This window comes from Lithobates pipiens, unplaced genomic scaffold, assembly GCF_037356315.1.
Source record: "Lithobates pipiens isolate NorthernLeopardFrog02 unplaced genomic scaffold, aLitPip1_a1.2 Scaffold_13, whole genome shotgun sequence".
In the NCBI taxonomy this organism is placed as follows: Eukaryota; Metazoa; Chordata; class Amphibia; order Anura; family Ranidae; genus Lithobates; species Lithobates pipiens.
This window is the reverse complement of record NW_027507718.1, coordinates 471,054,727-471,067,458: the sequence shown is the minus strand read 5'-3', so window position 1 is coordinate 471,067,458 and position 12,732 is coordinate 471,054,727. Positions and strand designations below refer to the sequence as shown.

The following is a 12,732-nucleotide window of genomic DNA, read 5'->3' as shown; positions in this document are numbered from 1 at the left end:
AAGGGGGGACGACCTTCCGGGGCTGGAGTGGTTAAAGCGGTTCTCCACCCTAAAGTGGAAGTCCCGCTCATCTGATCCCTCCCCCCCCCTCCGGTGCCACAATCGGCACCTTTCAGGGGGGAGGGGGGTGCAGTTACCTGGATAATCCAGGTATCTGCACAGTTCCCAGGACACAGCGGGGACCAGCAGAACCGGGCAGTGAAGCCGCAGCTCTTCACTTCCCGATTCCCTGACAGAGGATGGCGGCGGGGGCAGCAGAGAGACTAGCGATCGCTCGTCATCTGCCGCCGACATCGCTGGACCCTGGGACAGGTAAGTGTGATTTTATTAAAAGTCAGCAGCTGCAATATTTGTAGCTGCTGGCTTTTAATATTTTTTTTAAAGGTGCAGAACCGCTTTAATCAATTATTGTGTTAGTACAAATTGTAAACGATATCCTCACTGCCATAACACATAACGGAGTTTACAATGCTTGTGCTAAAAGCTACCCTCTCACATCAGGAAGGGAAGTTTCTGACTTCTAAAGCTGACCATACACCATGCAATTTTCTTATTCAATTTCCTTCAGATTTACCTGCAACTGTGTAGTAGATGGGCCTGCCTGATTGCACAAAAAAATTGAAAGTGTTTAGATTTGACCACATATTATATGGTTTTGGTAAATCTAAAGGAAATCTATAGAAGAAAATTGTATAATGTATGGTCAGCCTTAGCAAAACAAACAAACCTAAATCATGTCTATGTCCCCCACTAATCTACAGATCACTTGTATTCCTTCTGATCAATTTCCTCTGGGTAACTTAGTTTATTAAATGTTCAAATAGTTAAAATGTGAGGAATGCTGGAATGTTTTATCTGTGTTCCTCTGTATACGGGTTCCTGTGACTAAGACTGTCAGTGTCAGCCCTGCCCTTAGTAGGAGTGTACAGAACTGGTCTCGCTGGTAACTGATCGTCAGAGACTTTCACTCTCATTTCCCTCTTGTTGTCAGCGATGGCGTCTGCTGATCTGAAGAAGGAGCTGGAATGTTCCATCTGTCTTTCCACATATACAGATCCTGTAACCCTGAAATGTGGACATAACTTCTGCCGGATCTGTATTAGTCGTGTGTTGGATACACAGGAGGGAGGGAGTTCCTGTCCGGAATGCAGAGAAAAGTTCCAGGCACGGCCTGTGCTGCACAGGAACATAACGCTGTGTAACATAGTGGAGAATTTCCTGTCTGCTCAGCCACATCACGAGGAGTCCGGAGTCTTCTGTACTCACTGTATTCACACTCCTGTACGGGCTGTGAAATACTGTCTGCATTGTGAAGCTTCTCTGTGTGACAATCACCTGAGAGTCCATAGCAAGTCGCCAGAACACGTCTTATGTCACCCCACCACTTCCCTGGAGGACAGGAAATGCTCCATCCATAAGCAACCACTGAAATATTACTGCACCGAGGATGGCGTCTACATCTGTGTGTCCTGCAGGCAGCATGGAGCACACCATGGACACAAGGTGGAGACGCTGGATAAGGCCTCTGAGTATGAGATGAAGAAGAAACTGAGAAATGTTCTACAGAAACTGATGACACAGAGAGAGGAGACGGAGAAAAGAGTCCAGAGACTGCAGGAACATAGGGGGCAAGTACAAGGTAAAGCAGATGATGAAACAGAGAGGGCCACTGCCCTGTTCAGAGACCTCAGGAGACAACTAGAAGATCTAGAAAAGAGAGTCCTGAGTGAGATCTCCAGGCAGGCAGAGCGGGTCGCTCTATCGTTGTCTGATATGTGCAAACATCTGGAAATAAAGAAGGATAAACTGTCCAAAAAGATTGGTCACATTGAGGAGCTGTGTAACATGAGGAATCTACTGACTGTCCTAAAGGAATCGGACACAGATGACTTGTGTGACACTGAGGATGGAGATGAGGAGGACAGAGAGAGAGGTGATAATACATTCCTCTATGATGGAGGGGATCTGGATGTGGAGGGGATCTTGCACACATTACACACAGGGTTATCTGATATCATGTCTGGGGTAAATGTACAGAAATATACAGGCACGCTTGTCTATCCACATCCCACCATAAATCGCTCATATCGCCAGGCTGGGGGAGCGCGGCAATCATCACGGATGTCAGATGCTGCAGAATTTTTTCTGGATGTGAACACGGCTGGTAATGGTCTACAAATATCAGACGACGGGAGAACTGCCATTAGATCACCAGAACAAAATGTTCCGGATACACCAGAAAGATTTCAATGTAATCAGGTGATAAGCTGTGAGAGCATCTCCTCGGGGAGACATTACTGGGAAGTGGATGTTGGGGGGTCAATGTACTGGACAGTTGGGATGTGTTACCCCACCATGGACAGGAAAGGATGTGATTTATGGATTGGATCTAATAAGCAGTCCTGGGGTTTTGAGAGGATAGGGAATAATCAGCACTCCTTGGTACATGACAACGAAAGGCTCCGAATACAAGGCACTATTACCAGTAATAGAATCAGGGTAGACCTGGATTATGAGGCTGGGTGGATTTCTTTTTATGATATGTGTGTCCCGATCCGACACCTCCACACCTTCACCACCACCTTCACTGAGCCCCTCCATGCTGGGTTATGGTTAGGGGGAGGTAGACTAACGATACGTGGGAGGAAAAAGATGTGAGAAATCTGCCCAGAGACAGGTGATATCACAGGGTGGAGAATCTGATTGGTGCATTGCTCAGCCAATAGGAGGACACAGTGGACAGAAAAAAAATGATTTACTGCATTTATCGGCGTATAACACGCACTTTTTTCCCCCCTTAAAATCAGGGGAAATCATGGGTGTGTGTTATACACCGATCATTGCTGTCTCCTGAGGGAAGAGGAGGAGCCAGCGCCACTGAATTACATAGAGCTCCTGTGTACCCAGCGCTCCGCCACTCACTCCGCATTGGGCCACTGTTCTGTCTATCATATGACCAGGGCCTGGAGGCGTGGCTGTGAGTTACAGAGCGTCAGATACACAGGAGATGGCTGTAATTTGCTGCTCCTCTTCCCTCGGAGACAGCAGGGAGAATCCAACACTGGTGAGGCTGCAGATGGGCACTGAACAGGCTGCATTGTTGGTCAATTTAATGGCTGCAGATGGGCACTGAGCAGGGTTCTTTATTTAAAATGTAAGTTGTTTTTTTTTCCTTACCCACTTAACGACCGCACCATAGCCAAATGAGGGCAACAGCGAGGCTCGATAACTCTGGGAGGGCGTACATTGACATCCTCCCAGAATCTTGCTCCGCGGTGCCCCCGGGGCGTGCATCCGGGAATATCCATCATATTAAATGGCCACTGGCATTGGCCCTTTACCATGTGATCACTGCATGTTCACGGGCCATCATCTTCATCCTAAACTTCACTACTTAGTGTGTCACTGACCAGCAACATGCTTTCCTGACACTATGTAGTTTATCCAGAATTGGGATGACAACCCCGAATCTACTCCAGTAAATTTACCTGTAGTTACCCCCCCCCCCCCGCCCTTTTGAGTGAGAGGAGAAGGATTGGAACCCCTGTTGGATTTTATTGTTATCTGGGGCTCCCTTAGAGGGATTTCCCAATTCCTGCTTACAACAATTTACTACACAGGAAGTGAGGGGAACTCTCCAGCAAGACTAACAGAAACAAGCTTGTTTTTTCTTACTATAGAAGGGAAGGATTAGAACCCCTGTCTGCTTTTTATTTATGTCCTTGTCCCTTTTAGAGATTTTCCTTCATTTCCTGTCTGGTAAAACACTGTCATTAGAACAGGAAGTAAGGGGAAATCTCTATAATGGAGCCCTAGATTGCAGTAAGTACCTGACAGGAGTTCTAACCCCCACACCCCCACACCCCCCCCCCCCCCCCACACTCCATCCAAATTTAGAAAATTAGGTTTTGTCTAGACATATACTTTAATATTCACAATGATAAATCCTACATTTCTGTCCTCACAGGTTCCTTTATCTGACACATTCCTTTACCTGTGATTGCTCCTCCCCCTCACTGTAATTGGCTGTTATAATCGTTACTGTTAATAGAGTCAGTGCTCATCTTATTCCTATTGGTTCTGATATACAGGGGGTGGGGATTCATGTATGTCACTAACAATGTTATTTTCTTTTCATTAAAAAAATTGTAAATGATGAATCAATGTCAACGACCAGCAATTCTTATGAATATATGTTCTGTGTGTAGTATTGTAGACAGGTGACAGGGGAATGGGAAAATGGGAATATGGGAATATTGATCAATGATTGGATATAAATATAATGATGGGACAGATTGGATTATTACTAGAATAACCATTAACCCCTCCAGCCCCGTCACCTCTATGATCACTAGGGATGAGCTCAGGCGTGTTTGCATGGAACACGGGCAGAGCCCGCCAGGAAGTTGGTGCTAATCACAGGCAGTGAGACATTGCCCCGATGCGCGGCTGCAGTGATCGGCCAATGTCTCACTGCCTGTGATCAGCGCAGTGCTGCAACATCTTCCTGGCGGGCTCTGCACGTTTTCAATGCGAACACGCCTAAGCTCATCCCTAATGATCACTATAGAAGAGGAGAGGAGCAATGTTTTTAAAAATTTTCTCTTTGGCAATATGCATCTGATTAAAAAAAATAACGATATGCTTTACTACTGATTAAATGGCTAGGTTCTTATTATAAAGGTTTACTTGCTAGAATGACTGCAGAAAGATCATCATCTGTTTTTAGTAATGCTGTGTACGCACGACTTTCCGACAGAAAAAGCCAGACGGAATCTTTTCATCGTATATTTCGATCGTGTGTATGCCTCATCGGACTTTTTTTTTTTTTTTTTTTTTTTTACGAAAATTCTGACGAACCTAGAAATAGAACATGTTTTAAATCTTTCCGACGGAACCAATTTCTATCGGGAAAACCACTCGTATGTATGCTGCTCCAACTGACCAAAATCGACACATGCTCTAAAGCAAGTACGAGACGGAGGCTATTGGCTACTGGCTATTGAACTTCCTTTTTCTAGTCCCGTCATATGTGTTGTACGTCACTGCATTCTTAACGAACAGTCTTTAGTGCGATCGCGTGTATGCATGACAGTTTCAGTGGAACTCTGTCGGAAAAACCTGAGTTTATTGCGTCGGTAAAACAGGTCGTGTGTACGTGGCATAACTGTTGTTCTCCTGATCTTTTGGATTGTCTTGTTGCCCATAGATACAGTTGGTATTTCAGCAGTCTGGAGGTCGATCACATTGATAAGGTGTTCTAAGATAACAAAAATGAATGTCTCTTGTGATTTATGATGTGCTTCTTGTGAAAATTATTAAGTGAATGATTCAGTATGATTTTTTTTTATTTTTTTTTTATATCTTGGGATTGTGATTTGTCCAGAATTGGAGAGTAAACCCCCATTTGATTAAAAGCTATTCTGTGAGCTAGAAACTGTGTGTGTGATCACTTTTCCCATTGTCCATACAGACATCAGACACAATTTAGGGTCTCTCTAGAAGCTCTGAATTCTTATCTTAGTCCTATAATCTGTGATATGTATTATCCCTAGATGGACTGTTTACCTGCAGAAGACTCAGGGTGGTTCCCTGAGATTAGCTGCAGCCAGGAAACCCCCAGCTAGCAATGGCTGTAGTCATGTAATAGTAATGTAGGACATCATTTGAAGGAAAGGTCATGAATTGTCTGTAGTAACCAGTTTACACGAAACGAGATTGTCTTCTAATAGACAAAACCAGAGTTCCTCCATTCAATAGCTGTACTTTATATATGGGGGTCAGTTTTCATGGATTTTATAAATAATCCAAGGTAGAAAATGACATGAAAGGGTCAACCACTTTACGACCGGCGCACGATGATGTACGTCCATTTTTTGAAGAGGGATATCTCGTTAACGGCAGCAGCTGCTGCCACAACCGAGATATCCATCTCTTCAGGTGCTGGTCGTGTGTACGATAATGGTGGTCTCCGCGGTGGGTTCACCGCAAGATCACCGTTATTGTTGGTGGCAGGAGAGTTGCCACCCCCCCCCCCCCTCCTGCCGCTCCCCTGCGCCCTCCGCCGCTTACCGGAGCCGTCTGTAAGGAGGCGATCGCCGCTGATCGGGTCCTGTCTGTGCCTGGGTATAGAGACGAGTGAGGCTAAGATGGCCCCCACTCATCTCTATACCATAGGAGGGTGGAAGCGACGTCACTTGCGCCCATACCTCTTAAAGGCACATTTTTTTATGTAATTTTTTTCAAATGACTTTTTTTTGCATTTAAGTCCAAATATGAGATCTGAGGACTATTTGACCCCAAATCTCATATTTAAGAGGACCTGACATGCTTATTTCTATTACAAGGGATGTTTACATTCCTTGTAATAGGAATAAAAGTGATCCATTTTTTTTGTAAACAGTGTAAAAATAAATAAAATCAATTAAAATAAAAAAGAAAACAAAAAATGAAAACACTCCGTCCCGACGAGCTCGGGCGCAGAAGCGAACGCATACATGAGTAGCGCCCACATATGAAAATGGTAGTCAAACCACACATGTGAAGTATCGCCACGATCGGTAGAGCGAGAGCAATAATTCTACCCCTAGACCTCCTCTGTAACGCAAAACATGCAACCTGTAGAATTTTTTAAATGCCGCTTATGGAGATTTTTGAGGGTAAAAGTTTGACGCCATTCCACGAGTGGGCGCAATTTTGAAGCCTGACATGTTGGGTATCAATTTACTCGGCGTAATATTATCTTTCACAATATAAAAAAAATTGGGCTAATTTTACTGCTGTCTTATTTTTTTATTCAAAAAAGTGAACTTTTTCCCAAAAAAATGCGCTTGTAAGACCACTGCGCAAATACAGTGTAAAAAAAAAAAGTATTGCATTGCCATTTTATTCTCTAGGGTGTTAGAAAAAAAAAAAACAATATATAATGTTTGAGGGTTCTAAGTAATTTTCTAGCAAAAAAACTGTTTTAAACATGTAAATGCAGAGTCTGAAAAAGAGGCCCGGTTCTTAAGTAGTTAAAGGAAGTTCACTTTTACAAAAATGTTAAAAACGGTGAACATATCCTTTAATCTGTATATATTCAGACAGCTTTGTCAATCTGGGGGTAGGGAAGTGAAAAAAAAATCATTCTGGGCACATATGTGAGTGTAAAGTGGTTTGCCTCAAACGTCTAACTACTACATATGCAGGAGAGATTTTTCTTTGGGCCCCTCCAAAAAATTGTAGGCCAAACCAGGTGAAAAAAAAAAAAAACGAAAGAAAGCCAAATCAAGAAACCCCATGCAGCCACCATAACTAAGATTTGTTAGCCTGCAATAAAAAAATGTGTAACTTGGCGTTCAATACCACGTTAGGCTGGGTTCACACTATGTTTGCAGCTCACAGCAGGAGTCCGGTGCGTCCCTGTTCACCATTTCAGGTCTGATTTCAGCCTGAATTTTTGGCTGAATTCAGATCTGAAACGGACCAAAAGACGCACAGGACCCCTGTGCAAATTTGCACCGGAGCCGCAGCAGAGATATGTGAACCTGCTCCATAGAGAGCGGTCAAAATCTCCTGCTATTTGCTATTGCGGATTGGATGCGGGGATCCCACATCCAATTTGCAGTGGTGTGAACCCAGTCGAAAGGGTCAGCTCTTTTTTTTTTTTTTTTTTTTTTTTGTGGGGGGGGTTTGTTTTTTGTTTATTTTCTAAGTGCTCCGTTTTAGGCTGAAGTCATACTGTCACAATTTGGGATGCGACTTGTGAGACCCCCAAGTCGCGTGACAAGTGAAATTTCATGTTAGTCAATGAGAACTGTCTTAGCACTACTGAGGTCACTCCATCTTTAGAAATGTTCTTGTGCTACTTTAACCACTTAAGGACCGCCGCATGCCATTGTACGTCATTACAATGGCATGTACAGGCACAAGCACGTACATGTACGTGCTTGCCTTCCAGCTGGTGGGGGGTCCGATCTGACCCCCTCCCGCTGGATGTGGCGGTCCGGTTCGCTTCAGGAGCGATCCGGGATGAGGGGATGGCCGTTGGTTTCTGGCCATCCCCTCTCGATCGCTCCTGGCGAATGAGAAGCTTCCTCCCACTGTGTATTGTATATGTCACTCTCCTCGGGGCGGTCTTATTGACTGGACTACGAGTAGAGGACACAGTAAGTCTGCACCAAACACTACACTGACACTAAATAACACATAGGCACACAAACCCCCCCCCCGCCCCCCCCCCCCCCCCCCGTCACAGTGTCACTGATTGATTTATTTACTGATAACTCAATCAGTTGTAAAAGTAAAAACTGTCAGGGCAGTTAGTGTTAGGTCCAGGGTAGCCCCCTACCACCCCCCAATAAAGGTTTAACCCCCTGATTGCCCTTAGAGTTAACCCTTTCACCCCCTTTTGCCAGTGTCACTAAGCGATCATTTTTCTGATTGCTGCATTAGTGTCACTGGTGACGCTGGTTAGCCATTTAGTTATTTAGGTTCCCCAACAGGTTTTTATATAGCGCCAGGGACCCCCATATACTACCTAATAAAGTTTTAAACCCCCTGATTGCCCCTAGTTAACCCTTTCACCAGTGATCACCGTATAAGTGTTACGGGTGACTCTGGTTAGTTAGTTTGCTTTTTATAGCATCAGAGCACCCACCATTTATTACCCAATAAAAGTTTAACCCCCTGATCACCCGGCGGGTGATATCAATTAGGTTTTAGGGTCAGGGTCTGCGTCGCCCCAGGCAGCGCTAGGTTAGTGCCAGTACCGCTAACACCCACGTGCAAAGCATAAACCTCCCGTAGTGGTATAGAATCTGAACAGATCAATATCTGATCTGATCAGATCTATACTAGCGTCCCCAGCAGTTTAGGGTTCCAAAAAAACGCATTGTTAGCGGGATCAGCCCAGATACCTGCTAGCACCTGCGTTTTGCCCCTCCGCCCAGCCCACCCAAGTGCAGTATCGATCGATCACTGTCACTTACAAAACACTAAACACATAACTACAGCGATCGCAGAGACAGGCCTGATCCCTGCGATCGCTAACAGTTTTTTTTGGTAGCGTTTTATATTTAAATCCGGAAGGCAGTGCTTGGTTTTCGGGGTCCAGTACATGGCTAGGCTCCCAAAAAGTCCCCCACATGTGGTATCCCCGTACTCGGGAGAAGCAGCTGAATTTATTTTGGGATGTAACTTGACTTATGCCCATAGCATGTTTGAGCAATATATCATTTAGTGACAACTTTGTGCAAAAAAATAAATAAATGTAATATTCCTGCAACTTGTGGCAAAATATAAAATATTTCATGGACTCAACATGCCTCTCAGTAAATAGCTTGGGGTGTCTACTTTCCAAAATGGGGTCATTTGGGGGGGGGGGGGGGGTTGTGATATTTTGGCATTTTATGGCCTTCGAAACTGTGATAGGTAGTGAGGAGTGAAATCAAAAATTTGCACCCTTAGAAATCCTGAAGGCAGTGATTGGTTTTCGGGGTGCCGTACGCGGCTAGACTCCCAAAAAGTCGAACACATGTGGTATCCCCGTACTCAGGAGAAGCAGCAGAATATATTTTGGGGTGCAATTCCACATATAACTATGGCATGTGTGAGCAATATATAATTTAGTGACAACTTTTAGTAAACTTTTTTTTTTTTTTTGTGTCATTATTCAATCACTTGGGACAAAAAAAATATTCAATGGGCTCAACATGCCTCTCATAAATTTCCTTGGGGTGTCTACTTTCCAAAATGGGGTCATTTGGGGGGGGTTTGTACTGCCCTGCCATTTTAGCACCTCAAGAAATGAGATAGGCAGTCATAAATTAAAAGCTGCGTAAATTCCAGAAAATGTACTCTAGTTTGTAGACGCTATAACTTTTGCGCAAACCCAAAAATATACGCTTATTGACATTTTTTTTACTAAAGACATGTGGCTGAATAAATTTTGCCCTAAATGTAGTTTATTCGCTTTTTCTTATAACAAAAAGTAGAAAATATATTTTTTTCTCAATTTTCCGTAGGTACTGCTTAGCAGCAGTGGGTCTGAAGTGTGCAGGACCAATGTAGTGTTTACTCCAGACTAAGGATGAGCTCCGGCGTGTTCGCATACTCCACGTGCAGAGCCCGCCAAGAAGTCAGAGCAGCGCTGCACTAATCACAGGCAGTGAGACATTGCCCCAATGCGCGGCTGCAGGGATTGGGCAATGTCTCACTGCCTGTGATTAGCGCAGCACTATGCTGACTTCCTGGTGGGCTCTGCATGTGGAGCATGCGAACATGCCAGAACTCATCCCTACACTAGACAGAAATCAGCTCTTCTTTAGGCCTGATTCACACCTATGCATTTTTAGTGCTTTTTGCATTTTGTAGATTTGCACTACAGTCCATTTAATATGGTTTCCTATGGAACACGTTCTGTAGTGCAAATCTGCAAAAAGCATTAAAAATGCACAGGTGTGAATCCAGCCTAATAGCGCGAGGGGAAAAAAAAGCAGGTTACCAGCTCTGTTTACAACAATTGATCAGCTGTCATTGGCTGACAGCAGATAACGTGGTAAGGGGCCGGGATCGGCGTGGTGGACTCACGTGCCAGCAGCAGTGGGTCAATCAGGCTCATGGTGACCAGAACCTGGAACTCCCATGGACCTGGAACCCAAATGCAGGTAGTGAGTGTGAAAAACACTCTCATCCAAACCAATGTGGGTATAGTGAAAGAAAAAAAAAAGGCTCCATACGGTGTAGGTCAAAAAGGTGGATTTATTATAAAAAGTACATACATGAAGTCACGGATGTGTACAAAAAAATTTGATCACGAAGATAAAAGCAATGTGGGAAGCTGTAAAAGGTGAGTCGGACGCGTTACATCCCAATGGACCTCAACTGGGGCATAATGCAGCTCCCCCACATTGCTCCACTTGCTGCACCAGAACCGGAAGCATGACTGCCGGCGTGAGCTACACGCCTCACTCTGAAAGCGGGTGAACGGAAACAACACCGATCATGTGACCCTATGTGAGGCGTCTAAGCCACACTCAAATTTGAGCACAATGACGTCACTACATCTTATGATGCATACACCCAATTGCACATTCTGACAAAATCCAAGGGATTTTTTCCGACAGATGTTGGCTCAAATTTGTCTCGCATACACGCGGTCACACAATGTTGTCGGAAATTCCGAATGTCAGAAACACGGTAACATACGATGAAACAGGAAATTTTAAGTTGAATAGCCAGTGCGGCTCTTCCGCTTGATTCCATGCATGCATGGAACTTTGTGCAACGGAATTGTGTACACACGATCGGAATTTCCAACAACGGATCTTCTTGATGGAAAATTTGAGATCCAGATCTAAAATTTTGTGTGTCGGAAATTCCGATGGAAAATGTCTGATGGAGCCTACACATGATCGGAATTTCTGTCAAAAAGCTCCCATCGAACATTTTCCGTTGGAAAATCCAACCGTGTGTACGCGGCATTAATCTGAGCGCAATTACGATGTCTTCCAATGGAATGCGCTCCAGGCCTTGAAAAAGGCCATCAGTCATATGACCCCTTGTGGAGCACCCAAGCCTCCTTACCGTCATAGCACAATGACGTCGTCATGTCTGTAGGCCAAATGCGATCCTGACCTCCAAGAGGGGACAATCAAGCCTTGCTTTGTTTAATGGGCTAACGTGACCACAAATGGTCAAAAATGTATTAGTGACACCAAAAAGGGAATCTAAACTGACCGGAATATGTAATTGTAAGTGCATTTAAAAAAATAAATAAAAAATCAATAGAAATAACTTTATGAATTCAATTGATGTTCATATGTAATATGATTGATTAAAAGAAAAAAAAAAAGACATATAGGTCAAGCCTGGTTAATGAAACAATTTATGTCTCAGTCAACGCTCATACCGAACGGTGAGTAAGACTTGAGTTCATGTACCACCAGGTCATTTGAAAAAGACCACTGAGGGCTTCCCTCTTTTTTTATTTTATACAGCGGGTAATTAAATATGATTTTTTTTAATGTAAATATATTTCTAAAGGTGCTATTGACATGAAATTTTCACCACATGTCTGTAACAACCCATGCAATCCATACATACAAATACATAAAAACATAAGTTCAGAAATTAAGTTATGTGTAATAAAATGGAATGGCACAGGAAAAAGATATTAAACACGTGAAGAAAGGGTGCAAAAAGGCATGGAAAGCCAAGACACCAGCTGAATACTGTCAGTAATAATAAATCTTGCCCCTTGTCAGTGCAAATTATTATCAGCTGGTTCAGTCTCAACAGATGACCAATAAAAAGGTGTCTCATTAAGAGGTGTCACGCAAGAAACGTATCACGATGGGTAAAAGCAAAGAGCTCTCTCAAGACCTTTGCAACCTTATTATTGCAAAACATACTGATGGCATTTTTTACAGAAGGATTTCTAAACTCTGAATGTTCCAGTGAGCACTGTTGGGGCCATAATCCAAAAGTGGAAAGGACATAATTTCACCATAATCAGGCCACGATCAGGTGCTCCTTGCAAGATTTCTGACAGAGGAGTGAATAGAATTGTCAGAAAAGTTGTCCACGAACCAATTACCACTTGTGGAGACCTTCAGAAAGACCTGGAATTAGCAGAAACAACTGTTCCAAAGAAAACGATGAGTAATGCACTCAACCGCCAAGACCTGTATGCATGCTCACCACACAAGACTTCATTGCTGAAGAAAAAGCATGTTGAAGCTCGTTTTC

At 43.8% G+C, this 12,732-nt stretch overlaps 1 protein-coding gene across 1 annotated transcript; it reads left to right on the top strand.

The window, feature by feature from the left end:
- The first annotated feature begins 949 nt into the window (after positions 1-949).
- LOC143975468 (E3 ubiquitin/ISG15 ligase TRIM25-like) lies at positions 950-5,437 on the top strand. Its single transcript, XM_077477900.1, has one exon. The coding sequence runs from the start codon at positions 994-996 to the stop codon at positions 2,656-2,658; it is 1,665 nt and encodes a 554-aa protein (XP_077334026.1). The 5' UTR covers positions 950-993; the 3' UTR covers positions 2,659-5,437.
- The last annotated feature ends 7,295 nt before the right edge of the window (positions 5,438-12,732 follow it).

What these genes read in the sequence shown, in the direction of transcription:
- LOC143975468 (XM_077477900.1), top strand. Translation starts at nt 994, where the DNA reads ATGGCGTCTGCTGATCTGAAGAAGGAGCTGGAATGTTCCATCTGTCTT.